At 41.9% G+C, this 25,324-nt stretch overlaps 2 protein-coding genes across 7 annotated transcripts in view; both read left to right on the plus strand.

Moving 5' to 3' along the window:
- The first annotated feature begins 642 nt into the window (after positions 1 to 642).
- On the plus strand, positions 643 to 17,036 carry ifrd2 (interferon-related developmental regulator 2). 2 transcript variants are annotated; one of them, XM_030055224.1, is made up of 13 exons: positions 643 to 1,192; positions 8,760 to 8,876; positions 9,453 to 9,537; positions 9,720 to 9,844; positions 9,957 to 10,114; positions 11,542 to 11,595; positions 11,747 to 11,925; positions 13,208 to 13,316; positions 13,490 to 13,624; positions 13,953 to 14,081; positions 14,719 to 14,811; positions 15,696 to 15,807; positions 16,849 to 17,036. In XM_030055224.1, exons 1-12 carry the CDS (start codon positions 1,150 to 1,152, stop codon positions 15,774 to 15,776), a joined length of 1,308 nt encoding a protein of 435 aa, XP_029911084.1. In that variant the 5' UTR covers positions 643 to 1,149; the 3' UTR covers positions 15,777 to 15,807; positions 16,849 to 17,036. The 2 variants fall into 2 exon arrangements, with proteins under 2 accessions (XP_029911084.1, XP_029911083.1); XM_030055223.1 differs by having other exon boundaries at positions 15,696 to 17,036.
- Positions 17,037 to 18,990: 1,954 nt separating this feature from the next.
- Positions 18,991 to 25,324, plus strand: part of LOC115361674 (acylamino-acid-releasing enzyme) — a 36,898-nt gene continuing 30,564 nt past the window's right edge. For 3 of the 5 annotated variants that reach the window (XM_030055216.1, XM_030055217.1, XM_030055215.1), the window contains exons 1-7: positions 18,991 to 19,429; positions 20,926 to 21,061; positions 22,118 to 22,193; positions 22,294 to 22,369; positions 23,593 to 23,705; positions 23,998 to 24,132; positions 25,153 to 25,244. In XM_030055216.1, coding sequence (XP_029911076.1) covers positions 19,312 to 19,429; positions 20,926 to 21,061; positions 22,118 to 22,193; positions 22,294 to 22,369; positions 23,593 to 23,705; positions 23,998 to 24,132; positions 25,153 to 25,244 — 746 coding nt within the window. In that variant the 5' untranslated portion in view covers positions 18,991 to 19,311. The remainder of the gene's footprint in view (positions 19,430 to 20,925; positions 21,062 to 22,117; positions 22,194 to 22,293; positions 22,370 to 23,592; positions 23,706 to 23,997; positions 24,133 to 25,152; positions 25,245 to 25,324) is intronic. The other 2 variants (XM_030055218.1, XM_030055219.1) reach the window with 2 other exon arrangements.

Below are 25,324 nucleotides of genomic sequence, written 5' to 3' on the forward strand. Positions count from 1 at the left end.
GCAAATTTAGAAGAAATATACAGTAGGCTATACACATGATAAATAGCAGTAAGCAATGTAAACACTATGAACAAGGATTATAAAAAGATAGAAATATGAACAATTTAAACAGAAGTATTAACAGTTTAAACAGCAGTGGAAAATAACCTAACCTGAAGAACACACGCTCCGACCGAGGTTCAGAGTCAGTGTGAAACCATGAGACCAAGACCGTCGACAGAACCTGACGCCCGGTACTGGGAATTCAGGAACTGTCAGACTTGATCCAGCAATTGTACAGTGATGTCAAATCACTGTACAATTAAATGGTTAAAAAGTTAATTTTAAGCATTCTATGAAAATGTATGTGTTAGGCGGCCTAACACATACTAACTTAGGCCACTGGTTCCCAACTGAAGGTATGGGGATCCCAAGGAGTCCCTAGGGGGCTTCAAGGGGGTCCTGAGAGGAAAAAAAAAAAAAAAAAAAAAGGAATGGAATGGTGTAATTGGAGTAATGCATCATTCAGTTGAATTATTTGATGAGTAATTAATCTAAGGACATAATTTGATCCGCATTTTTTCCTAACGTGGATCTAACATTTTTTGCAAGTTGCATTAAGTTTGGGAGCACTTGATTTCTGCATCCCGAAGGGGGGGTTGTGAACAGACACAACCTGGCAACCCGGGCTGCCGGTCTGATCAGCGGTTACTGAGGAGAAGATGGTGGACTTGGCGACAGCAACGTGCTCAAAACTCCGTCCTAAACACTTTGAAAAATACTTATCCTCTCAACCTGGTATCAGATATAGATTACCCGGGGACAATCATAGATAATACACTCTGAAACATCCTCGCGCCGGGTGACTTTTTCTCCCGTCACCGAGCAACAACTCTGCAAGTCCAAGACGGAAGGAGAGTTACGGAACGCGTCTGCAAAAAAAGAGGCTAGCTAACGTGAGCTAAAGTGTAAACAAAAGTGTGAAGAGTGCTGAGTTTTGGGGAGGTTTTGAACCCAGCGGTGGAGACGGACCTCGGAGAGCACCCTGCCGTCTGCCGGTGCCTTCACAGCAGCTGTCAAATCCGTGAAGTCGCGGTTTGACTGATAGTGGGCTAGCTAGCTTGCTAACAGCTAGCTTTGTTGTTGCTTGGGAACAAACCAGTGCTCGACATGCCACGGAGTAAAAAGGGGAAACGTGGCTCCAGTAAGCCGGGTAAGTAGCACTTTACAGGTCAGACAGCTACCTGACTTACTGCTAATCTCTCCTCTGAGCTGCTGACGTTGAATATGACAGCAATAATCAAAGTATCAAAACATGTTGTGCAGTTTGTTCGCCACACCTTAAAACCACACTAGTTTCTATGTAGCCTAGCTAGCACTGAGGACGCTCATGCCATATGGCAGCAAAGATAAAGCAGCCGCACAGCTTGTTGCTTTTCCAACTTGCCCCATGTTTTTAATGGCATGTAGCCTGCAGCTTAAAGTGTGTGTGTGGGTCACGCTGCGTTTCAGTGGTGTGACCATAGCCTGCTGATGTTTTTTTACGGGCATTAGTGTTGGTGCTTGCATGTGCAAACTGTTGTCAAACTTTGATTATTGCCTGCGATAGCGTTTACCTGAGGAATGTGATATGTTTGTAGTGTTTAACCGGATATCTTGACGAGCCCGGCCGGTTTGACGCGCTAAAACGGAGTACTTGTAAGGTTAACCGCATGGCCGCATGTTATTTATAGCTGCAGTGTCCTGTCACTGAAACGCGCTCATGTTGGGTGAAAATCACGTTAGGAGGCTTAAAACAATCCATGCACACAGCACAGTATACTAGGATCTTTGTTCTGGCTTTACGTCCAGACCCCCGTCGTGTTTCTTTTCTTTACATATAAATAGAGGCGATTTCCGTGCGGTTTAGTTGATGTATGCCTGTCCAACAGAGGGAAAACACATGTTCATATCTTTGCACAGTACTGGTGCGGACCATGCATGTGCCTCAAAGGGCGTTGCGAGCCGCCCTCACGCGTTGCAGGGTGACGTTGTTGGCCAAGCACACGCATCACGTGCAGCGCATGCACACACACACACACACATACGCACACGCACGCATGAATTCACCCTCTGTGTTGAGGAATGTCGATGCTTGCTAGAAGATTAGAGATTGAGAGGCACAGAGAGAAATTATAACATTGAGAAACTGGATTTTTTTTTTTTTTTTTTTAATATATATATATATATGGCTATATATCAGTAGTATATACATTTGTCAAATAATTAATGACTATTTATCAAGAATCTTGTCCATAAATATGTCATGAAAGCACCAGTAGTCAATCCCAAAATTTGTGCCAGGCATAAAGATACTTATGCCAAGTATCTCCATAGCGATATACAATATCATATAAGCGTAGCAACAGTGAAAATTAAGCATTCTTCTAAAAACAACATTATAATACCAAATGGATGTAGAAAATCCAGCGACTTCACAAAGCATTGATCAGAGCAGATCAATGTTTTAGGCTAACCCTGAACTTGATTTTGTCAATATTGTTGCCTTTTGATATATTAATATGGTGCGTACTCATATCTCGATAACGATATGATAGCAATGTCGTTTGTTGAGAAATTTGATTTTTTTTTTTCTATGGCTGGGCAGCACATCAATATTATATTAATTTGCCAGCCCTGCCTGCTTTATCATCATATCCACATTACCAATGAGTAGTTATCAAGAATCATGTCTATAAATGTGCCTTGAAAGCACAAATAGGCAATCCTACAATATTGTGATAGTATTGATAATAAGTCATGTGTTCAGTCAAAGGCATTGTGATATTTGAGTTTGTTCATGTTGGGGTATTTTTCAGCGATAAAACATTAATACGGTTCATGGTTTTACCTCCCTATACTACAGTATTACTGTGATGCAGTGATATTCAGCAGGCCATTTATGAATGAAACAGTGGAGCTCAGTTCTGATGTTTTTCTTCTTCTCCCTCATGGTAATCCTGCCCCTCTTGTCGCATCCATTCCTTCCTCTATCCATTCTCCTCTCATCCCTGCATCTCTCCATCATCCATCTTTTTTTTTTTTTTTAAATCAATCCCTCCAATTGCCCGTGCACCTCTCTTCAATTCATTCATCCACCCATCATCTCCAGGCTCCCTCCGGCAGGAGGTTCTTCAGCTGCAGCTGTCGGCTAAAGCTCCTCTGCCGTTGAAAGGTAACTCCTCCGACACCTGACCCCTGTCCTTCATGCACAACCTGAAGCTCGTTCAGAAGTCCTTGACCCTGCTTCCGTGCTTGCAGGAAACCAATGGTTAACTCACAGGCTGTAACCCACCATGTGACTCTCCCTGCTGCGTTCAAAAGTGAAACTCTTCCATCATGCATTGCTCATTTAGGCTTTTTTACTTAACTGACTGACTTTATTGCGCGCTCTTCGTGGTTTTACACCAAATTCAATCTATCTTATGTATTTCGTTCATAATTTGTCCGGTTGTCATACATAATGCCATGCTTGAACCACGAGTCAAACCGCACCCTTATGCTGAACTTGAAGGCTGTTTTAAAAAATGAGCATCCTTTTTTTTTTTCAAGGAATATTCCTCACATCATTCACCCTACTCCTCGTACAACTGGCTGCTAACATTTAGTCCTACTTGAATTGTCGTTCATTTTGTCCTGAGTCCTGACCTGCTGCCATCCTGCCATTAATGTGGCTAACACTCTTCTACCATTCAGCTTCTGCTTTGTGTGGGCTGACGTTCACCTGTATTCATTGCTTTCTATGAGGCTTTTGTTCTTTTTCTCTGACTGATTTTCTCTCTGGGTGCATGTCACCGCCCTGCATGGTAAACTGAGGATCTAGGTAAATACAGTGTTATCACTAATATGTCACTACTGTTCAGTGACTTTCTCAACCCACACAGCCTAATATTGTGCCTTGTTCATGTTTGATTTCCGAATATGTAAGGTGTATGCTGTATGTACTGGAATTTTTTTGCCTCACAGTCCTGATTTGAAGTTTTTTCCAAGCTAATTTACGCCTTTTTGTTTTGTTGTGACCAAAATGCTGTGTATTGTTGGTGCTATTTTTGTACTGGCCCATTGTTTTGAGCTATTGTATTGTATGTATGCAAGGCCAGTGAGTTGGCCTGCAGCTTGGTATTTCTTTCCTGCAGAGAAACTTCCTACCTGCCAGAGTCATTTTTATTTATTTATTTATTTATTTTTAAATGTATTATTTCTTTGTTGAACTGTTTTGTTCATGCAGGGGTGGGAGTAATTCTGTTTCTGAGCCCAGGGTGGCTTCGCAGCCCATTTCAGGATTAGTTCCAGTAAGTGTTGCAGGTGGCAAAGGCTTTTAATTGGATATTTACACCATGAAATATGGGCACTTGGGGGTGGGTGGTGAGGGACAGTAATGCCAAATGAGGAATTTTCATCACATTTGCATTTTCCTAGCTGTGAGGGCAGTGCTCCAGATACAGGAAGCATCACACACAAATGCCTGTAGAGGAAATGGTGGCACTTTGGAGTCCTGTCTGTTACATTTAGGGCTTGTTTGACCCAGCTACACCCCCGGGGACTTTTGCACACTTGGCGGATCAAAAGTCTCATTTGTCAATCAGCAGTGTGCCTTCCTCTGGGAATGACTGGTGGTGCTGTGTGAGTGATTGCTCAGTCAGCACAGAGCAACAAAGCGGAGGAGACACGTGAGACGTGGCCAGGAGAACACAGCTCATGTGTGGGCAGGCCTGCGTGGGAAGACATGTAGCTGTGTGTTTCTGTTTGCCTGTGTTAATGTGTAGCTGTGGGTGTGTAACATGTATAAGATGGCCGGGGGGGGTTTAAGGGCGATCACTGTTAGGAAATTGCCAACTGATACCACCGTGCAGAGTGTTATCTGAGCTGTGAAGAGTGAGCTTGTGTGAGAGAGAGATCCCACAGCCTGTTCAGTCAGGAAAGCAAGAGATTACATAAGAAAATCAGAGGTAGCAAGCAAGTGCTGCATTTCAGGTTTATCATGTAAGGCAGAAAATCTGTTAAGGTGCCCTTTAGCAGGTTGGCTCTTCAGGCAGGAGATTGTAGGCGCTCTCGGTGAATGAATTTAAAAAATCTCCTTTAACTAAAAGTCTGTGGAAGTCCTGAATATTGTTTGATTTTGTACAGACTAATCATTTTGGTAGCATGCACTTCTCAAAGTAAATGTATGCTACTTAGGAAATTCAAAAAAGAGATGTGTGTGCCAGTTGACGTTCATTTGTAAAGATGGAAATTTTAAGATGTTTTCCGCAGATCTTATATTCTGTTCCTGTGTTTTAGGGCTGCACAGCTGATTGTAACTAAAAATGCCAAAATTCTTAACGAGCGTTATCCTGACCTAGAAAAATTATTGGGAGTATCATTTGAGTTATGATAATGCTTTTCCTCATATTTTCACTTCAGGAGTTCCTGCGCTCTTTGGATGAACTACCATTTATTCTTGTTTTGTGTGCTGAAGAAAGCTTTTCCAGTTTTCTGATGTCAGGCGTTTCCCCACAAAGCTCCACGGGAACCTTTTTATGATTTTCAAGTTAGAAGCAGACTAGAGGCTTTGCTGCTCGTTACTGTAACATGAGGAGTTGCTCCAGGTCAGCACTTCTCTCAAGAAGATTAAGTTTTACGAGCACTTACACACCCAACTCTGTTACTGTGTAATAGACACGGATAGAATAGTATCTGTTTGAATAGCAACACAAATTACTGTGTCATTGCATTTCATCATTATGTTATGTGTTTGGGTTTTAGCAGACGCTCTTTGTCCCGAGTAACTTGCAGTGAGTCCAGCAGTAGGCTATAACACACACAAATTTGAAAATGACCTACATTACAAGAAATTCACTTGGCACTCTCACCATTTTACCAGAGAATGAGACGTCACAGTGGTAAATTCACAAGCCACAATTTACCAGTGTTTGGCATGTGGCTGGCAGTAATATCTCACCCAGAATGCACTCAGAGGGTAAACAATAGGGAGGTGGGATGACCTGACAGCAGTGATTGTACAGCTGGGTCTGCTCAAGTCAGATGGCTGAACTTTCGCCCAGTTTACATACTCAGATTTGAACTCAAGCAGCCTGGGATCCAGTTACTAATTCAGCTGGACTCAAATGCTTTTCTGGGATTTATTAATACATTCCTGGCACAATTAGTACAATTGAATGAAACTCAGACAGGGTTGTTAGCAGTGTAAAATTTACGTTCATGGTCAGATATTAACCGAACATTCATGAGTTAAAAAGTCAATGCAGGCAACTCGGGAATAATGATATGCAACAGTCAACTAAATGAACATTTGAGAAACTCAGTTCTGATGGATGGACTACATATCCCATGTGACATTGCTGCAACAACCACTCTGACCTCTGGGTCACATCAACTGACCTGTTTGACCTACACACACACACACACACACACACGCAGAATGACCATTCTGGACGAATGAGTAAATGAATGCCCCCTCTAGTCTCCAGTAATCCCACCAACAGTAGAAAGTCCTGAGCCAGCAGGAACCATAGGGTTAGCTTAGCTTAGCTAGCCTAGCCCCTGCCCTCTGCCCCGTCCAGGCTATGCCCAAAAGGCTCCTATTCATACATTTCAGCATATCAGTGTATGTGCTAATGAAATCGGAATTTGTGACATAAATTGCTCAAGGTTCTTGCTTTCCTGTTACCATGTTGGTTATTGATCAACACATCATCAGCCTCTATCAGGAAGGAAAAAGAAGTGTGCAGGTGAGATTAATAAAAACAAAACAGCATAAAATGGTAGAACAACCACAAGACAAATAAAATGACGAGTGATACAATAATATAATGCTGTGTAACACCAGTCCAGCCTCTGCTCAGGATGTTCAGTGGGATTTCAAGCCAGAAGTTCTTGTTTGACAAACCGGTGCCAGCCTCCAGCAAGAAATCATAGCTGAACGAGTGTTGACATCATTTTTTTTCCCTGTTGTGTGGAACTTGTTTTGTATGTAACGAGACTGTTGCAAAACTGTTGCAAGACTGTTTGAAAAGCCTTGCTTGTGATTTTGTTAAGGTGTCCTGTCTGGTCCCATGCAGTAGCTTCATTAACAGATGGCAACAGGTCACACACATGCGGAAACTTTTTCAGTGTCCGGAGAATTAGTTGATAATGCTTGAAGAATGTTTAATTGGACATGTCTCTAAAAGGCCTGAGTCCTGGCTTGGATGTCTTGCTCAGTTTGCATATGACAAATTTGTGGACCCAGTATATTCAGTTCAATTTAATATATATATATATATATATATATATATCCGTGTGTGTGTGTTGTGTGTGTGTCTCCTGGTGTACAGTTACTGATAGAAGCAGACAGCTGAGCAGAGCGAGCCTACAGTCACCTTCCCTAAACCTGCCATTAGTCACTGCTGGGGAATGGCCACGAGCCAAACACGGTTAAGTTTTGGCTGTGGCCTGTTAGAGTTTTAATTCCGCTTTAGCTGTTAACTAATCGTCATTAAGCTCTTCTTTTCTTCCCATAAGGACTTAGGTTGGCTAAGTTGTGAATTTTGGAAAGGGACAGCCACTGTGGCAGTGAGATGAAAAGAATAAATGTTCTGCTCTGCTAAAGTTTGTGTGTTGCTGCTTTTTCTGTAGCGCTAAACACAGTACTGTGGGCAATATTGCTGTTATGGCTCAATAGCATTGTTAGGAGCATTTTAATATACATTTGACCTTGTTTTGCTGGGTGCCAGCTGCTATTATAATTGCCTAATAATGTGTACTGTATCAACAACTGCTGTTAGTGAATATCTACAGTCACAGTCTCCTCCTCCATAACCCTGTCACGACGAGATGCTCAGCATTGTTTAGATCAGCTGGTTCTGAATCATCTCCTGTTGGAGCTTGACATTTAAGTCTGAAATCTGCTGGGACACGATGACTTCAGACTTCAGTCTTGACTGTAGACTTACATTTTTGACTCATTTTCTCAGTTCAGGCTGTTTGCTTCAGTTTGAGATCATTCGCTTCAGTTAGAAATCTTGACAAGTTGTATTTTAGACAGGAGCCTATTTTATTGTCACAGTCATTTCTCTTGATTTCTCCTGATTCCAGTCTTTCTGGTTGTTAGGGCATGAGACGCCTCTCTACTTGTCTCTTTAAAACCCATCGTATCCTATAGGATTATGAAGGAGGAGAACATTTTTTAGTGTGAGATCATGACCTAAGGCTAAATTAATTAGTGCCTATTTCAAGCTTCAGACAGATTCAAGCTGAGAAAAACATGCTCACCTTCAGAATTGGGTTGGGTTCAGGCAGGTTTGACGTTAAGATTTGAGCTTTACCTCATGCTCCTCTTAAAAATGGCATGGTGCCTAAAAGCCTGAAAACAGAGAAAGTAGCATGTGTCGTGATTGAGATTCAAAGTGAGGGTAGGGGTTTCCAGTTCAAATAATATGGGACTACGTCTGTCTGTGTTCCTAAATTTATCACTTAATCAGTTCATGTTCTTTGCACTGTTGTCACTGTGGATCCCTGTGGACGCGTCTCTAAATGCCTCCTCTTTTTCCCCTCTGTCTCTCTCTCTACCCTCTTTCAAACGCTCCACCTCACTCGACCCATTTCTTCCCCCCTTGTGAATGCCGTGTCCTTCCACACCTGCCCTCTCAAAACTCATGATCGCTCCTTTCTCCTCTCCCTCATCTTTTCTGTCTCCTTACTCCCCATCTTTATACCCGCCATCTCTCCTCACCTCCTCTGTGTTTTCTCTTTCATTCCAGGAGGCAAAAATGGGGTGAAGGGTGAGTCAGGTGCCAGTGATGAAGACCTGGCGTCTGATATTCTCAGCCATTACAGCAGTGCCAGCGAGAGTGCCTCTGTCCTGGAGGAGGGCACAGGTTTGTACAACAGTACACACACACACACACACACACACACACACATGCATACATACACACAGAGTTAAAGTAGTGACTTTAAAAATAGCAGCTGTGTTCTTGGTAATGGCAGTAAATATATACTGTACATGCATGAACTGAAATTGCAAGTGCCCACCACAAGTTACCAGATCCAAAAGTGATGTCTTAAAATTTCTTACCTAGTCTGACCAGTTGCTAAAAATAACCTAAAGTATGCATTTATGACATGAAACAAAAAAGGCAAGCAGTTAATTGTTGATTGATTCACCACTAATTGCAACAAGAGTGACTTCACACGTATTGTTTATTTGGGCATCTCTTAGTTGTTACTCAACTAAATGAAACTGTCCCCAAAACATCACAACTTACAGATAGCAAAATGATGGGTGGCATTTAAAGTAAAACGTGAATCTTGTTGAAATAATCAGTTATTTAAGTTCCTACTAAGATATATTTTTATATCTTTTAAATTGGCTTCATTTAAATTGGGTACAATTAGAAACAGTTAGAAATATCCAGACATACCAAGTGTGTTGATCTGTCTGTGTGTCTCAGGAGTGGAGCTGGTGGACGAGCAAACGGCCCAGGAGGAGACAGAAGACAAACTCAAACAGTGTATCGACAACTTGATGGACAAGAGGTGAGGGTTCGATATGTTTTGTTTACGGACATTATCCTGTTTTCATTATTGTATTATTGTATCAGGAGTGTTAGGAACTCAGTGCTACGGCTTCATTACAGCACCAGACTGCATTAATTAGCGCAACAACCAATGTGCTATTATTGTAAAACAACATCAGCTCCCTCCTCTTTCTGTCTCAGTGCTAAGACTCGCCTGGCGGCACTCGAGTCGTTGCGGCAGGCCTTTTCCTCCAGAGTGCTGTACGACTTCCTGATCGAGAGACGTCTCACCATCAGCGACTGCCTGGAGAGGAGTCTTAAAAAAGGTGAGCGCAAACAGAGGAGTGTGTGTTTCTCTTGTGAAGGAATTTATTGATTGCAGCAACAACTACAGCTTTCCATCAACATAAATAATCACTTTTCATTTTGTCTGTCCAGGTGGAGGGGAGGAGCAGGCAGCAGCGGCCACGGTCTTCGCCCTGCTGTGCGTCCAGCTGGGAGGTGGAGACGAGGGCGAGGAGGGCTTCAAGATGCTCCGCCCGATCCTCAGCACCATCCTGATTGACAGCGGCGCCAGCATATCAGCACGCCAGAGCGTGAGTAATTACTGAAGCTAAAAACTGTGTCCCCAACTCTAAAAACTGTTAAATGGACATTTTGGATTGATTTGAACATGATTGTCACTCTGATTTTACACTTTTGAACTTAAATGGCGTAAGCAGCAGTAATAAAAGTATTTTTTTCCTATGCACTATTGTCATACTGATAATATTCGTGAAACATTAACACCTTGCTTAACCTTAATTTAACCAGTTAGTCCCACTAAAATTAAATGTCTATATTGGGTAGGTCTCTCCTTGTGGGAGGGAAAAAATCACAACAGACCTGATAAAGAAAAACAGCATCATTGCAAACAGAAAAGTTGCAGAAAAATAACATAAATCCAGTACAAACAGCTTTTTTTGAAACAGGCGTCTTGGGAGGCTTATGCTCAGAGCACAGTCAGTGAAAATTTTGAAATCCATTTCTTCCATACAGCTAAAGAACCAATACACCTCCATTATTATCAGCAGTAAAGTGACTAAAAATATGTTGAACAAGATGAAAAGTAGACTCCACTGTAAAACAGAATTTACATATCATAATGCTGTGAACTTGATATGTGAATGTTAAGTGCTATATATCCATTTTGGAGGAAAGCTAAGGATGTGAAATTCATCATTGAATATATTGGAAATATAGAAAAGCCATTCTGTGAGTATTATTGTTTTGTCAAGGACTTTTAGGTTACGTAATGTCACTTCGTAAATGTCACTTTCAAAACAAAAGCCTTCTTTTGTTAATGTGAAAATGAACATTTTTCTCTCACCCACCAGATTTGACTGAGGCTGCGAGCTTCAATTCTGCACCAGCCACATTAAAGCTAACTAATAATTACTTGTATTTAGAAGATCTATTCTATAAACATGAGATTGGCTGCTAATAGTGAATAATGTAGTGAAATAGTAAAAGCAGCCTGTGAGTTTTGATAAGAGCCAGCCACTGTGGCCGTTTATAAGAAAATAAATTATTGTCAGCTTTCTGCCCTGGTTTTAAGCAGATCTTGTTTTAAGAAGCATTACTGGTTTTCGCAGCCTGTCCAAGCGTCAGCTTCGACTTTTAAGTGTCATCACACCCTTGTTGTCTGCCAGTTTCTGCCCGTTCCCTCAATTTTGAAAACAAACAGAAGGCACAGTAGCTCAGGGCTGGCCGGTGTTTAAGGGATCATGAAGACACCTCCCACAGAGATTGACTGACCTTTATTCACACAGCCAACAATTTCAAAATTTTTGGGACGAGGAAGGAATGGCGTTTTTTAGGCAATGAAAATATTCAAGCAAGTTTTGAAAAGTCTTATTTAACTTCAGCACCATAGTTGGAGCTTTGGTGTAATGCCACTTATATTTCTGCCTGCCCCTGTCTCTTTGTCTGTGTTGGTTCACTTGTTGGATTATTTGACTGTGGCTGCCTCTGTCTCCGTCAGTGTGCCAGAGCTCTGGGGATGTGCTGTTACGTTTCTGCAGCTGAAGACGGAGAGGTAAGAGCAACTCACACTTTACAGTTTGTGAATTTATGGTTGAATTGATGTTAAGCCATAAGTCATGATACAAAGATGACACCCCCTCCCCGTCTGTCTGTCTGTCTGTCTGTCTGTCTGTCTTTTCTCACCTCCTCTTAATCATTGTCAGGACCTGGTTAAGTCGATGACCCACCTGGAGAGCGTGTTCATGTCTTCCTACCCCAACAGAGAGGGAGTGCTGCCCACACCTAAACCTGGCAGCCCGGGGCTCTACAGCGCCGCCCTGCAGGCCTGGGCACTGCTCGTCACTCTCTGTCCTGCATCCAGACTCTCAGTGCTGCTAGACCTGTGAGTGAAATGCCCTTTGTGTACTAAGCAACCAAGCAAAAAATCGCACCTTCCCAATATGTACAAGGAAGTAAATTTATCAATATGTAAAAAATCCTTCTCTTAACTTTTCTCGTCCTCTTTACCTACATCTTCTCTTTACAACTTAAGTCGATTTAACAGGTGAATTTCTTAACGTTGAGTTCACAGTGCATTCAAAAATAGGCCATTAAAAAAAAAAAAAACTCTTTGCTATGACAGCAAACTGCCTTCATATTGCCAGCGTGATTCTGATAAAGGTCAGCCATTTGATATGCATTTGATAAAATGAAAACTGATCTGACAAAAAGCCTTTTGTCATTGTTCATTTTTAGTCTGGATTTTTAGTCTGGATTGTCGACAGTTTTGTAAGACTGTCGACATGTCTAATCATCAGTCATAGACCTCTGCAGTCGACTCAGAAGGCATTGCAATGTGACAATAAAACAAGACACGCTCTCTAAAAAGATGCCCTGGTAACATTGGAAAAGGGAATGTAAAGACATAATGGTTTTTTTATATCCTTTTAGAACCAGTAAGTGCACAATTAATTGGAGTAATTAGCTTGTGAATGGCAGAGGACAGGAGTGAAGTCACTCTGCCTGTAATCAACATGAAAACACATCACATGCAAGTGCAATGTCGTGAAATGAAGACATAATCATTGATTTCTGCTGTAAATTAATTGAAAGTTAAGCAGGAGATAGGAATAATTCAGCCAGGCCAAAATTTGGCAGTTTGTCATCTCCCAGACATTAAACTGGACAGTCAGATGATAAAGATTTATTTATATTCACTTCTTTATCCCTGTTAGAAGAGTGGGTGGATATGCTGCATGCATTTGCTTAATTTTTCAGCAGGCTGTAAAGACTGTAAAGATCTATATGTTGGCATCGCAGGTGTTAGAAAAAGATGTTTTACTGTCATCCTTGTTCTTGAAAATGGTCAGCATCAGGCTTACCATTGTCCTCAATATTTATGCACCATTACATCTCATAATTTTCACCTGATTCAAATAATATTCTCCAGCACTGATCGTAAGAGCGGTGCATTCAAACTAGCGGGTGCAAATAAACAGCAATATCTGTTTCATAGTGAAAAGGGCTCTATTTTATAATATACAATACAGAGCCAGTAGAAACATTTGGGTAAATAGACATCTGCATGTCTTAATTGATGATGCGACTTCAATCACACTCTGAGACTGTAAAGATGTTTCTCTCTTGTCGGACACAAGCACTGACCCCTCCTCCCTCCTCTCCAGTCACCTTCCCAAACTGCAGGCCTGTCTGGAGAGCAGCGATGTGAACTACAGGATCGCAGTGGGAGAGACCATCGCCCTGCTGGTGGAGCTGGGACGCGACATAGACACTGTAAACACACATGCACACACACACACACACACACACAGAAATCTACTCAAACACTGTGTGCGTACCTGCACCCGTTATACCCACAATTACAGTTTAAAGGAGAACAACGTTATTGCCATATCACTGCACTGTAATTTACTTGTGTGTGTGTGTGTGTGTGTGTGTGTGTGTAGGACTTTGAGGTGGAGGACAGTGACAGCCTGTGCGAGTGTCTGAAGAGTTTGGCCACAGATGGCAACAAACACCGAGCCAAGAACGACCGGAGGAAACAGCGCTCCATCTTCAGAGAGGTGCTGCACTACATCGAGGTAAGGAGTGTGTGTGTGTGTGTGTGTGTGTGTGTGTGTGTGTGTGTTAGATGGTAAAAAATGGAGGGAGACTACTTGTAAATTTCACAAGAGGTCACTGAAAGCTGTATTGTTGTTATTGTTATTAGAAGTAGTACATTTTTGTGAAGAGTAGTAGTAACAGTAATTTATATTTTATTTATAGTTTTAATAACTTTTTAAGCTGTGTCGGTATTTCAGTTAGTAAGCATTATAGTAGAGTGTATTATGTTTGACTCAGGTGACCAACTGACCCAAAAAAAGAGAGTTGTCCAGACTATTTTTAAGGCGTTGTGTTCCTCCCGTGCAGAACGAGGACTTCACGGAGGAGAAGATCAGGTTCGGAGTTGAGGGCGTTTACATCGACAGCTGGATGAGGAGGAGAGTGTACGATGCCTTCAAGGAGATTCTGGAGTCTGGAGTCAGACACCATCTACAGGTGTGAAGATGTACAAACTCACACACACACTCACAGACTTATACACACTGCATCGGTGTGGGAGGAACAGTCACCCTGCCAGTAGACCTTTTACAAGACATAGACGAACTGAACACTTACATGAGGTTAAATAATTCATTAAGTGTAGTACTAAACTTCAGTCCAAGGTTGACAAAATGTTTATGAATAATGTATAACAGATTTCAGGTCATTTTCCAAAAAGGAAAATTCATCTGTACTACAATCATTTTAGTTATTTACAAGTGAAAATCCCAAACACCTGCTGATTCCAGCCTCTCTAAGATCCCTCAGATTTTAAGATGTACTTACTTTTCTCTGTTCATATCATTATAAAATTAATACTTTGGGTTTTTGGCCGCTGGTCAGACTGACAATGCAATTTGAAGACATCGCTTTCCACTTCCCACAAGCATTAGTCATTATTTTCAACACCTTATACATTAAATGGCTAATCCATTAATCCAAGAAGAAATAGGTCATTTGACACTGATTATAATTAGCTGGAGCCTTAATCTGTACAGTACGAGTCATTTTACTGCTGTGTAACTCTGCAACTCTGCTCCTGCAACATGTTCTTATGGTTTTTCTGTGTTTCTAATTCTGTGTCTCCTCGCAGTTCAACCCACTGCTGAGAGACATCTTCGGCCTCGGCCCTCCTCTCATCCTGGACGCTGCTGTCAAAGCCAGCAAGATCTCCCGCTTTGAGAAGGTAACTCCACCTCGCCCACTGGAACACGTTCACCTTACGATGTGTCATCCTCTTCCTTAGCTTGCTTTCATGTCCTCGCTGAACTGCTGCCACAGTCGTGCGCCAGTAGGAAAAGTGTTACTTTATTTTTATCCACTGTAGGTCCTCCAGTCAGATTTTTTTTTGTTGTAATAAGTAAAGTAGCTGTCTGTAATACTAATGCAAGATAGATGAAGGTTCAGTGTCTAAAGGAGGAGGAGGAGTTTTACAATAGCTTCCACTGTAAGCTGGAATTATATAATGTGGCTGGATAAATAAAGCCTGAACTGTATAGAGAGACTGTTCATACTACATAGGCAATATGTAAGTCCATGATCGCAGGATGCATTTTTCTCCTGCTCAAAAGCAAAATGCTGCTGTAATGAACAAATGAACACTAGTGACAGAGTAAGGAAGAGCTCAAAAGGCTGAAGGGGTGCATCCTTCTTGCTGCTATGCAGCTTTTTAATTAGTGTTGGCCTACTAAGATGAAGTCACAACGGTTTAACGCTGTTGGAAATACGAAGGACCAAGAAAGTCAGTGATCGTTCATCCTGTTCTTGGAGAAGAGGACAAGGAGCGTCTTCTGTACCAGTTAAAGTTGACTTCACTGATCTAGAAACTGTATGAGGCTGTGACTTCTGTAACAAGCGGCACTGCTGATTTTTTTTTTTCCTCCTCTGATGTTGATGGAAACGGTGCAGCTGAATTTGAGACTCTCTGAACACCCAGAGGAGCACATAGTTTGGAGGAAACTCATTTCCTGCAGTGACAACCAATAAAAATAACTGAGAAATATAACTGAGAAAAAAAATCTCAAACCTCCAAGTCTGATTGTCTTGCTCTTTCTCTTTTCCTCCCAACAGCATCTATTCAACTCAGCTGCCTTCAAGGCCAGGACTAAACTAAGGAACAAAGTCAGGGACAAGCGAGCCGACGTCATGTGAAGAGAGGACGGAGGCAGCGGAGGAGCGAGTGGTGAGAGAGAGGAAGGACTGAATGAACGAATAAACGAGTCTCTCCTTGAGGCCTGACTTGGCACACAGGAGACGGGCTCAGAAAGCTGCCTTCAACCCCCTTACTCCCTCAGCTGTTACACACACACACACACACAACACTTAACAGATCCTTTTTAAACAGGGCTTTTTCATCCCTGCTCATCCCTGCTCTTTTTTATTTTATTTTATTTTTATTAATTCTAAGAGGTAAAGAACATGAGGAGTCAGAGGGTCTGCCATCTCTCTTGCATTGTCTGTCTGCGACCAATATGCAGCCGCCATTTTGTGTCCCTCCCGGCAAATACGCCCTTTGATTTCGGGGACACAAAATGGACTGAACCGCTGGGATATAAAGACGGCTGGGGCCTGGGCATCACCGCCGGCTTTTCTGACACTGCTTCTCATACTTGACAATGGATACCGATTCTCCGACAGTTCTTTCTAATCAGAACGTGCTCAGTCACTTGTAGAGATAAAGCTACACAGAAGGAAATGCATCAACACGTCTGATTGTAAGAATCCACCATTTTGAAGTTTTACAATACCTTTCTATACCTTTGATGCCTTCCAGTAGGTTCTCTTACCAAAACCTTTATGGTGCTGCTAGGTGTCGTTTTTGTTGGTGCCCAGGCCCAGCTGTTAGCCAGCGGGTTGTTTTGTCCAGTTTGTTGGAAAAATGTCAAACAGATCGGTCAGGTCTCCCTGCAGAGACGCTCCATCTGCATTTCTGACTTTATAGCTGCCACATGAGCCCGCTTTCCACAGCAGAGCCAAGCGAGATTAATTCAGTCCGAGGTTCTCTCTAAAGCCTCATGTTATGGGATCAGTTGAAACAAAATACACAAAAAAAACTAATTTAGGAAACTGCAGAAGCACTATGGAAGGAAATGGACGTGTTTGGACCGATAGTTTTGTCCAAGTACTGTAAATAAATAAGCTGTGGATAAACCTGCTTGGGCCTGGAGTGGAAACCGGGCTCGCAGTTCCTCCTGACTTCCTCGGTCTTTCTTCTTCTCTTCAGACGCAGAGTGGCGACCTCAGCTGCCAAACATGAACTGACTTTGGAAACAATGCAAGTTACAAAAAAAAAAAAAAGAAGTGTGTGGTGTTTGCTTGAGTGTGTGTTTTATTTCTGATTTTTATTTAACACCATGAAATAAAACACTATTTAAAACAACGACAGAAACAAGAAGATGCCTGATTTAAAAATACATGAATAAATAAATAAATAAATCAAAGGGTTAATATTATCTTTGTATTAATATTTTTTGAGAGAGGAAAGCAACCTTTTAACCATTTCTGGTGGTTAATTGTATTTTACTTTGTAATTTATTGAAAGGGGAGAACAGTACTGTGTGATTTTTATGAAAATTAATCATAAGAACTGTTTACAGACAACAATTATGGGATGAAAACAACTAAAAGGAGAATTTCTAGTTTTTTTTTTCTTTTCATTTATATTTTTAACGTGGGTTGGTGGGGCATACAATCTACCATGTATATGTATTTTACACATACATAAGGATGTATGGTAAATGTGTACTTGAATCATACGGGGCCTGTTATATAGTGATATGATGAGTTTGAATGACTGTCACTTTTGGACAAGAAGTATATATTCACACATGCCACAGCCAGAGCTGCTGATTACAAGTTTGGATGCTGCTGTTTTTCGTGCCGTCAGCGTCACGTTGACCTCTAAAAGGAAGTTTGACCAGTAAATTATCAGCTTTATGCATCTCAAAATGCTTCTCTATGGAAAATTTGTCCCGGGAACAACTCTTGGCAGCAGCAACAGAAGTATTAGTGCTTTTTTTAATCATATTGAAATTATGAAAATGTACTGAACTGCTGGCTAGAGGTCACGGGACCTTGGTGGAAAATCCTCACCTTCGCTGTTGAGTTTTTGATCTCGGCAGCAGGGCGACCACAGCACAACATCGCCAAACTGTCTGTCAGTGGTTCTGGTTTGAGGCACATGGACAGAAAATGGATCAAATGAAATAAAGAGTATTGGGGCACTCAAAGGTTGTCATTTGTGTTTCATCATTTTACAGAACTGAGTGATTTGTTATAGTTTAGTTCAAGTTTATTTAAAGCCCGGTATTACTCTACAGTCTCAAAGGGCTTAACACGCCCACCAGTTCAAAACAAACAGGATGACACCCACTGACCTAATCTTCAAGAAAAAAACAAAAAAAAAAAAAAACAAAAACGCTGCAACAGGGAAAATGGAGGAAATCTTTTGCCAGAAGAGGGCACGAGTCATATTTAAAATAAATGGTGTACCACTGCTACATACAGGGAAGAGACCTCTTTCTTGACACAGCTGTGCTGTATGAGCAAATTACAAACAATACAGTCCTGGCAATAGATTTTGGGACTAAGGGGTCAATTACACTGGAATGACAGTATCCTGCTTGTAGACCTGGTGAAGTTAGTCTTCTACATATTAGAAAGAACGTAATCTTGCAGATAAATTTGAATAAAGTAGAGGATGATAACACTGACAACAGGTTAATGCAGATTATGATTATTTCAGTCGCAGCATATAAATTAGAATGTTTTATTCATACTCTGGATTTTGTAGACCATGAAATGTAAAAAAAAAAAAAAAAAATAGCTGTGAACAGATTTCCTCCAGTTTGAGTAATCTGACGGAGTGCACCACTGATCAACAATATGCAACATTTGCCTGACCTTTCCATAAACAGTACAGTGAGACAGACTCTTCGGCACAGTGTGTATGGTCTGTGAAGACGAGGTGAGGGCTAACAATTCAGTTCAGAGGTGAAAGTGGGCTAAAACTCCCAAAAAGCATCTGGACACCTGCATTTCTTTGTTCCACTGACACTGTGAACTCAACTTTAGATCTGTGATGTTGGAGTTCTGTGGGGAAACCGGTGAATATGAGTTTGCGTGATCACTTTCATTTTCAGTTTTATTTGCAAACTTCAGCTCACTGCATGGAGGCTTTCTTGCGTAAAGCCAGATCTAAACTACATGATGTGCAAGTAGCTGATGCAGCATCTCCATCAGAGCATTTCTAGCTATTAAGGGTCACAAAAATGTAAGAGTATAACACCATAATCACAGAACCAAGCAATAACAGCCATTTACGACGCGTTAGTGCCCTCCTGCGGCCAGCACCGTGTACTACACCCCTGTAAACAACCCAAAGTGGTATCGTCCATTCATGAATTCAACATGGAGGCGCTGGTGGAGTGAAATTGTTTGCTGAGAAATTTTGACTCCGATCCAGAGAAGAGGGGAATCATTGACAAGAGCAGAGGCATCCACAAGCTGCGGCCCGAGCCTGTTGCTCCACCGCAGGGCAGCCATGCGGACAGTTTGAACACCCCGGGAGGCGCTGCATATCCCCGCAGGAGTTTCCGCTCCTCTCCGCCCGCAGCGCCCATTGAGTGATAATAATTAGGCTGATCGTTTGACTTGAACCGTTTCCAGCCAATAGACCACCGCAGGGATGGAGCCCCGGAGCATCAGCGGGATCTACAGCGAGTGCAGCGGCCTCCCTGCGCCTGTTTCCGCCGAGGTGACGGAGCTGCAGCTCGGGGACCGCCGGGGCTACACGGTGACTGCAGGTCAGGATTACTCACCACACACACGCTATGTGCCGTGCAAAAGTCTGCACATTTTTCCTCAAAGTTTTTAAATTCAGCTGAACACCACAGCGGTGGGTTCCTTTTGATTGGCTCCTCCGCCCTCAGGCTGCAGGTTAAACTGTGAAATTATAAATCACCTGTTGCAGCTTTGTGCAGACTCCCAGCTCTCATTGGGACATGGTTATTTATTACCCCGAGGGCAGTGGCGTCCAAACTGGGGTCCGTGGACCGCCAGGAGCCCTTCAGAGGGTCACATGGCGTCCCAGGCAAAACGAGGAACATGCAGTATTTATTTAATTTTTCTGACAGTTCCTGGAAGTTATAATCAGGAAGTGTTTCGATCATAGTTTGACTGCTCCCATCAAAAACAAAAATGCTCTCAGAGGTGATTCCACAGGACAAAATCCTCTCAGATGGGGTCTGTGGTTCACTGTGGGTCTATTTTGGGAGCCATGACATGGGAGGAAGTTAGGGAAACTCCTGTTAGGTGCATGCTCATAGTCCAGCAGTGATCCAGAGAAAATTATCAGTGGTGTAATATCACTGTTATTCCCGCTCTGTGGAAGTTGGTACGATGAGAGTTTGTGTAAGGAAGATTGGTTTGGCCCAAAGTTTTCACTCCTCAACTTGTTGATATTCCCTAATCTAGTTCAAACTTTTCATAATCTGGAAACAAGCTGATGTGTATGAAGCCACGGCCCCTTTTGAAGTGATTGTGTCCAAGTACCCCGATATGAAAAGATGTTTTAGTTTGTGTTAAGAAGGCTATTAAATCTTTTGAATGTCTTACTTGAACACTGACAAATAGATTCAACGCGGTGATGTTAAAAAAAATCATAGTCATTACTCATAATTGTTTGTATACAGTTTCTAGTCAACTAAATTCTAGTGAAATTAAACTATTCCTCATTTGCTGAGGACCCATAGAAGACCCTCAGAGATCCCTAAGGGTCCCTGGACCGCTCTTTTAAAATCACTGCCCGAGTCTTCAGGCAGTCATATCTAACAACATAAATCTTTTCACACAGGATTACACAAAATCTTAAATCTTTTTGAACAGGGTCCATGGTTTGAAGCAGTTCTTTAATATGAAATAATTTGAGAACCCCTGGCCTTGTGCACTACACTTACAATATGATAGGTGATTTTTGTCTTTAATTTTATTCCCAGCATACTAATTTTCAAACTTGCAATTTTGCACATATTTCTCTATGCACATTGCCGTCTAATCCTCTGTGCATCTTTGTTTGTGCAAGAGCTGCACCTGAGTTATTAGTGTTGTGCTAATTAAGATGTTAATAAAGTGCACTGTTAATGATACACCACCGAATGCATCATAAAGTAGTCATTACGCCAACGATGAGTACCAATGTCCATAGATTTCATGCTCTGAAATGTCCCCAGCTCCATGGATGTTTGTCGAAACGAGCGTCTGTAGTTTTAGGTTTTTGTATCCTGTCGGTGTGTGTGTGCAGAGTGGAGTCAGAGCGATCTGGTTCGAGGCTCCAGACTTCGCTTCAGCCGCCAGTGGACGCTGATAACAGACAGCAACGACCACAAGACCATCAAGACCGTCCTCCCACCAGGACCCTGTGTGCCTGTGTCTGGAGAGTACGCACGCACACACACACACACACACACACACATACACACACACACACTTCACTCACTTGTGTGATCAGACTTACAGTAAGAGTTTCCCTGAATAACATCTTGTGTGTATTTCTCATAACACAACATGGAGGTTTCTCCCAGATATAGAGGAATTATTATTATTATGATGAATTTTAGGGATGCATGAAAATATCAACACGTCATCAGTATCAGCTGATATTTGCTTTAAAATTAAACATCTGTACTGCTCTGACAGTGTCATGCCGATATGTGAAATAGGTCAAATCTGCCCTGGGTGTGTCTGTCGTCAGGATTTTCTCTGGGAGAGCAGCATCCCAGGCTGTTTAAGCAGGATGAACCTCACAGCTTTGTCAGAAGGAAAGTGTTAAATAAAAATAGATGTGGCATGTTTTACATAACCTAAGATGAAGTAGATTTCTTATTTTTGTCCAGTGACAATGTGCACATTTGGAAAAGCATTGTGTTTTATGTTTGCATCTGCCAGCGGGCCTTCACAGTAAGAGTCGTCATAATAATGTGTTAATTCCACGGTATCAGCATCAGCAATCAACCAAAAGAGCTGGAAAATATCAGATATTGGCAAAAAAAAAAATCCAATATTGTGCATCCTGTTTGAATTTTAATGGTATATTGGAATGGATGTAATGGAGTCATTTATTTTTCCATCCTTTCTTAGTAGAAATATAAACTGTTTTATTTAGTAGTGGTAAGTCATTTATTCTCCATTTCTCATTGACTTTAATTGTGTCTTCATTTGAGTGAAGAGTCAGTTGATGGCTGAAATATCTGTTTTCAAAATGACTCGGTGACTTTTCCTAGACCAACTTTCAGTAAAGTAAAGTTAAAAAAAAAAAAAAAAAAAAAAGCAACAATTTCTAAGGTTAGGCAATGAAATAATGAAATTTAATCTCTCCCCTTCAGTTGACCTCCAAATCCTCGGGGCTCTCTGGTGTTAATTGAAGCCAAACTGAACCCGGCCTCGAATTAAACGCCCTCATTTCTCCTCTTTTCCCTCTGTCCCGTTGAAACCAGGTTACTGAGCCGCTCCTCTCCCGTTCGAGGCCTCAGGGCCGTCGTCAGAGAAACGGCCGGCCACCAGCTTCTCGAGGTAAGAAAAGCGGGGGGCCGCGGCGTCTCGCGCGGGACTTGTTTATGTTGGTTTTGCTGCGCCGTCACGCTGTTGTTGTTTCTGGTTTATCGCCATGCAGATATGGGACAGCCACGGCCTCAGCAAATGCCTCGACCTGACCGCCCTGCACGCGCACGGCAGAGTGTACGATGACGGTGAGACTGACCCCTGCCACTTCATACACACAAGCTCTGTTTGCATGCAGACATACTGGTGCTTTACTGGAGCTGCAGGAAAATCCATTCATCCAGATCCATCCCAATAAATTTAAACACATAAAAAATCAATCAGCAGTTCAAATTCATTATGTATCTGTGGTGCTGACAAATCGATTCCCATGTGAAGTGCAACCTGTGGCTGAAACACCTCCAGCAGCAGACGTTCTAGAGTGGTTGCGTTAATTAAATATTGAAGGAACATTTTTTTTCATTATGGAAGGATTATTAAGTAAATCACCAAGGTATAATTTAGGTAATCGGTTGTTGTTGTTTTTTTTTAAATCATTAATCAAGTGAAGATCCCAAACTGTCTGATTGCAGCTTTGCCAAGATCATTAAGATGCTGAGACTCTTACATTTACAATTATAAAATGATTACTTTTTAAAATTTGTTTTCTAAATTTGGCTGCTGGTTGCACTAATGAGGCAATTACAGGAAATCACTTTGGGCTCTGATAATTTCACGTGAACATTTGAGTGATTGATTAATCTTTGAGTCCATAATCTGTGGATTAAGCATTTGACCCAGTACTTTACTCTGTAGCCCGTTGCCGGGAATGATGCCCTTCACTTAGCCACTGAGGTACAAGATCTCTTTGTCGTTTCACAATCATTTCACATTAAAAAAACAACAACAACAATTTCACATGATAAAACACAAAACAATACATAAAAAAGCGACTTTAGAGAGGCATGCACAGTCCACCTGCACAGCGGCCTGTAAAGTCAAGGAAATGATATAAAAACAATATGTTTCCCTCACAGCAGTTTGTAAAAGGGCTTTAAGAATATTCAAAGAAGGGATTACCTCTAATGTTATGATGTTTTTGCACTTCATTCCATGCACAAGGCGCATAAGAAGAGAAAGTAGTCTTACCAAGTTATCGCTAAAAGAATGTGATTAGTAGATCTTGTGCTGTAGTTTTGTGTGGATAAAAGGCTAAAAGGCTTCAGATCTCAGCAGGAAGTTAACGTTGCCTTTTTCATCACCAGCCTGAGGATAGAAATGCTCCCTGAAGCCCGCTGAGCCGCTCACATCTCTGCTCTCACATGACTCCAAAACTCTTTTTTTTTTTAATCACTGATATAATGTGTCACTGTCTTTCCTTTGTGTGTGTGTGTGTGTGTGTGTGTGTGTGTGTGTGTGTGTGTGTTTGCAGTCCATTTTGGCTGTCTGTCGTGGTCGGAGTGTGAGACCAGGCTGCTGTACGTAGCCGAGAGGAACAGGAGCGCCTCGGCTGAAACACACGATGGAGAGTCCGGTTGTGGGACGGTACCGCAGCACATTATAAAATCATATACTGAACACATGATACTTGTATTGTGTAAATTAAAAATAATGCACAAATATCCATTAAAATCTCTTGACAAAATGAGACTTGAAACGAATTAGAGACTATTATTTGTAAATTAGAGCTCTATCATACATTATATTACCGTGCACTTCAGTACAATGAACATCGGTTTGATTTTACGTGTGATTTTTTTTTGCAGTCTTCAGCAGATCTTGAGCTGTATTTGTCCAAATAGTGTCTGAGTGTGTCTGTGTTGCGCTCCTGTGACAGGACAGGAGTGTGTACTGTGAAGACTGGGGTGAGGGGCTGACCAATAAGAGCGCCCCGGGGCTTTTTGTGGTGAATCTGCAGAGCGGCACGGTCAGCGCGCTGCAGGGCGTCCCGCCGCACGTCTCCCCCGCACAGGTGAGCAACACGCATCCCACAGCTCACAGTCTCATACGCAGGATAACACAGATTAAGTTTGAATTGAATTTTACCATTCATACGTGTGTGTGTGTGTGTCTTTAGTTTTATTGCATTTGAATTGATTTGTGGCAAATTTCTGTCATTTTTTAAGCCCTTCAAGTTATGTCACCAGTAAATACTTAACAGACATGGAACCACCTCTTGGCTATTAATGCATGCTAATGATGATATATATTTTTTTTAATTTAAGGTATGATATATACACACTACTCATAAAAAGTTAGGGATATTTGGCTTTTGGGTGAAATTTATGGAAAACGTAAAAAGTTCACGCTACAGTGATATTATATCATGAAAGTAGGGCATTTAAGTAGAAGCATACACTGGTGATTTCCTCATCTCAAACAATTTCTTGAAACAAAAGCCAACAACAGTGGTGGATATACCACAACAAAAAATGTCAGTGTCAATAACTTGTCATGTGCCCTTGAGCATCAATTACAGCTTGACAACGACGTCTCATGCTGTTCACAAGTCGACTTATTGTCTGCTGAGGCATGGCATCCCACTCTTCTTGAAGGGCGGCCCTCAGGACATTGAGGTTCTGGGGTACAGAGCTCCGAGCCTCTACACGGCGACTCAGCTGATCCCATAGGTTTTCTATGGGATTCAGGTCTGGAGAAAGTGCAGGCCACTCCATCTGAGGTACCCCAGTCTCCAGCAGCCGTTCCCTAATGATACGACCTCGATGAGCTGGAGCATCAAACACCTGATGTGAATTTTGCCGTTAAACTCCTTGTTAGAGAACAGCAACTTGTGCAAAAAGTACTGAAACATTGAACAGTTGGACATGTGCATTCAAAAGTTTACAGAAGGTCACATTAAGTTCACCTGTAAAGGTTAGAATGCATTTTAGGTTCATCCTGAAATTTCACCCGAAAGCCGAATATCCCTAACTTTTTGTGAGTAGTGTATATGTGTATATGTGTTATATGAATAAGTGGTCTTGTCCTGCAGGCTCTGTGGGCTCCAGGCGGTCAGTCGGTGCTGTTTGTCGGCTGGTGGCATGAACCCTTCAGACTGGGCCTGAGGTTCTGCTCCAACCGCAGGTCGGCACGCTGCTCTGTTTGTGTTTCTCAGCTTTTATTGATTGATTGATCGATAAATAGAGATTTTTTCCGTGTCTTGG

The sequence above is a fragment of the Myripristis murdjan genome, chromosome 7 (assembly GCF_902150065.1).
Source record: "Myripristis murdjan chromosome 7, fMyrMur1.1, whole genome shotgun sequence".
Lineage (NCBI taxonomy): Eukaryota > Metazoa > Chordata > Actinopteri > Holocentriformes > Holocentridae > Myripristis > Myripristis murdjan.

Excerpts from the sequence above, each read along its gene's own strand:
- ifrd2 (XM_030055223.1), top strand. The coding sequence starts at position 1,150 with ATGCCACGGAGTAAAAAGGGGAAACGTGGCTCCAGTAAGCCGG. Across the intron at positions 11,926-13,207 it reads CTCTCAGTGCTGCTAGACCT|TCACCTTCCCAAACTGCAGG; the intron begins GTGAGTGAAATG and ends CCTCCTCTCCAG. Across the intron at positions 14,812-15,695 it reads AGATCTCCCGCTTTGAGAAG|CATCTATTCAACTCAGCTGC; the intron begins GTAACTCCACCT and ends TCCTCCCAACAG.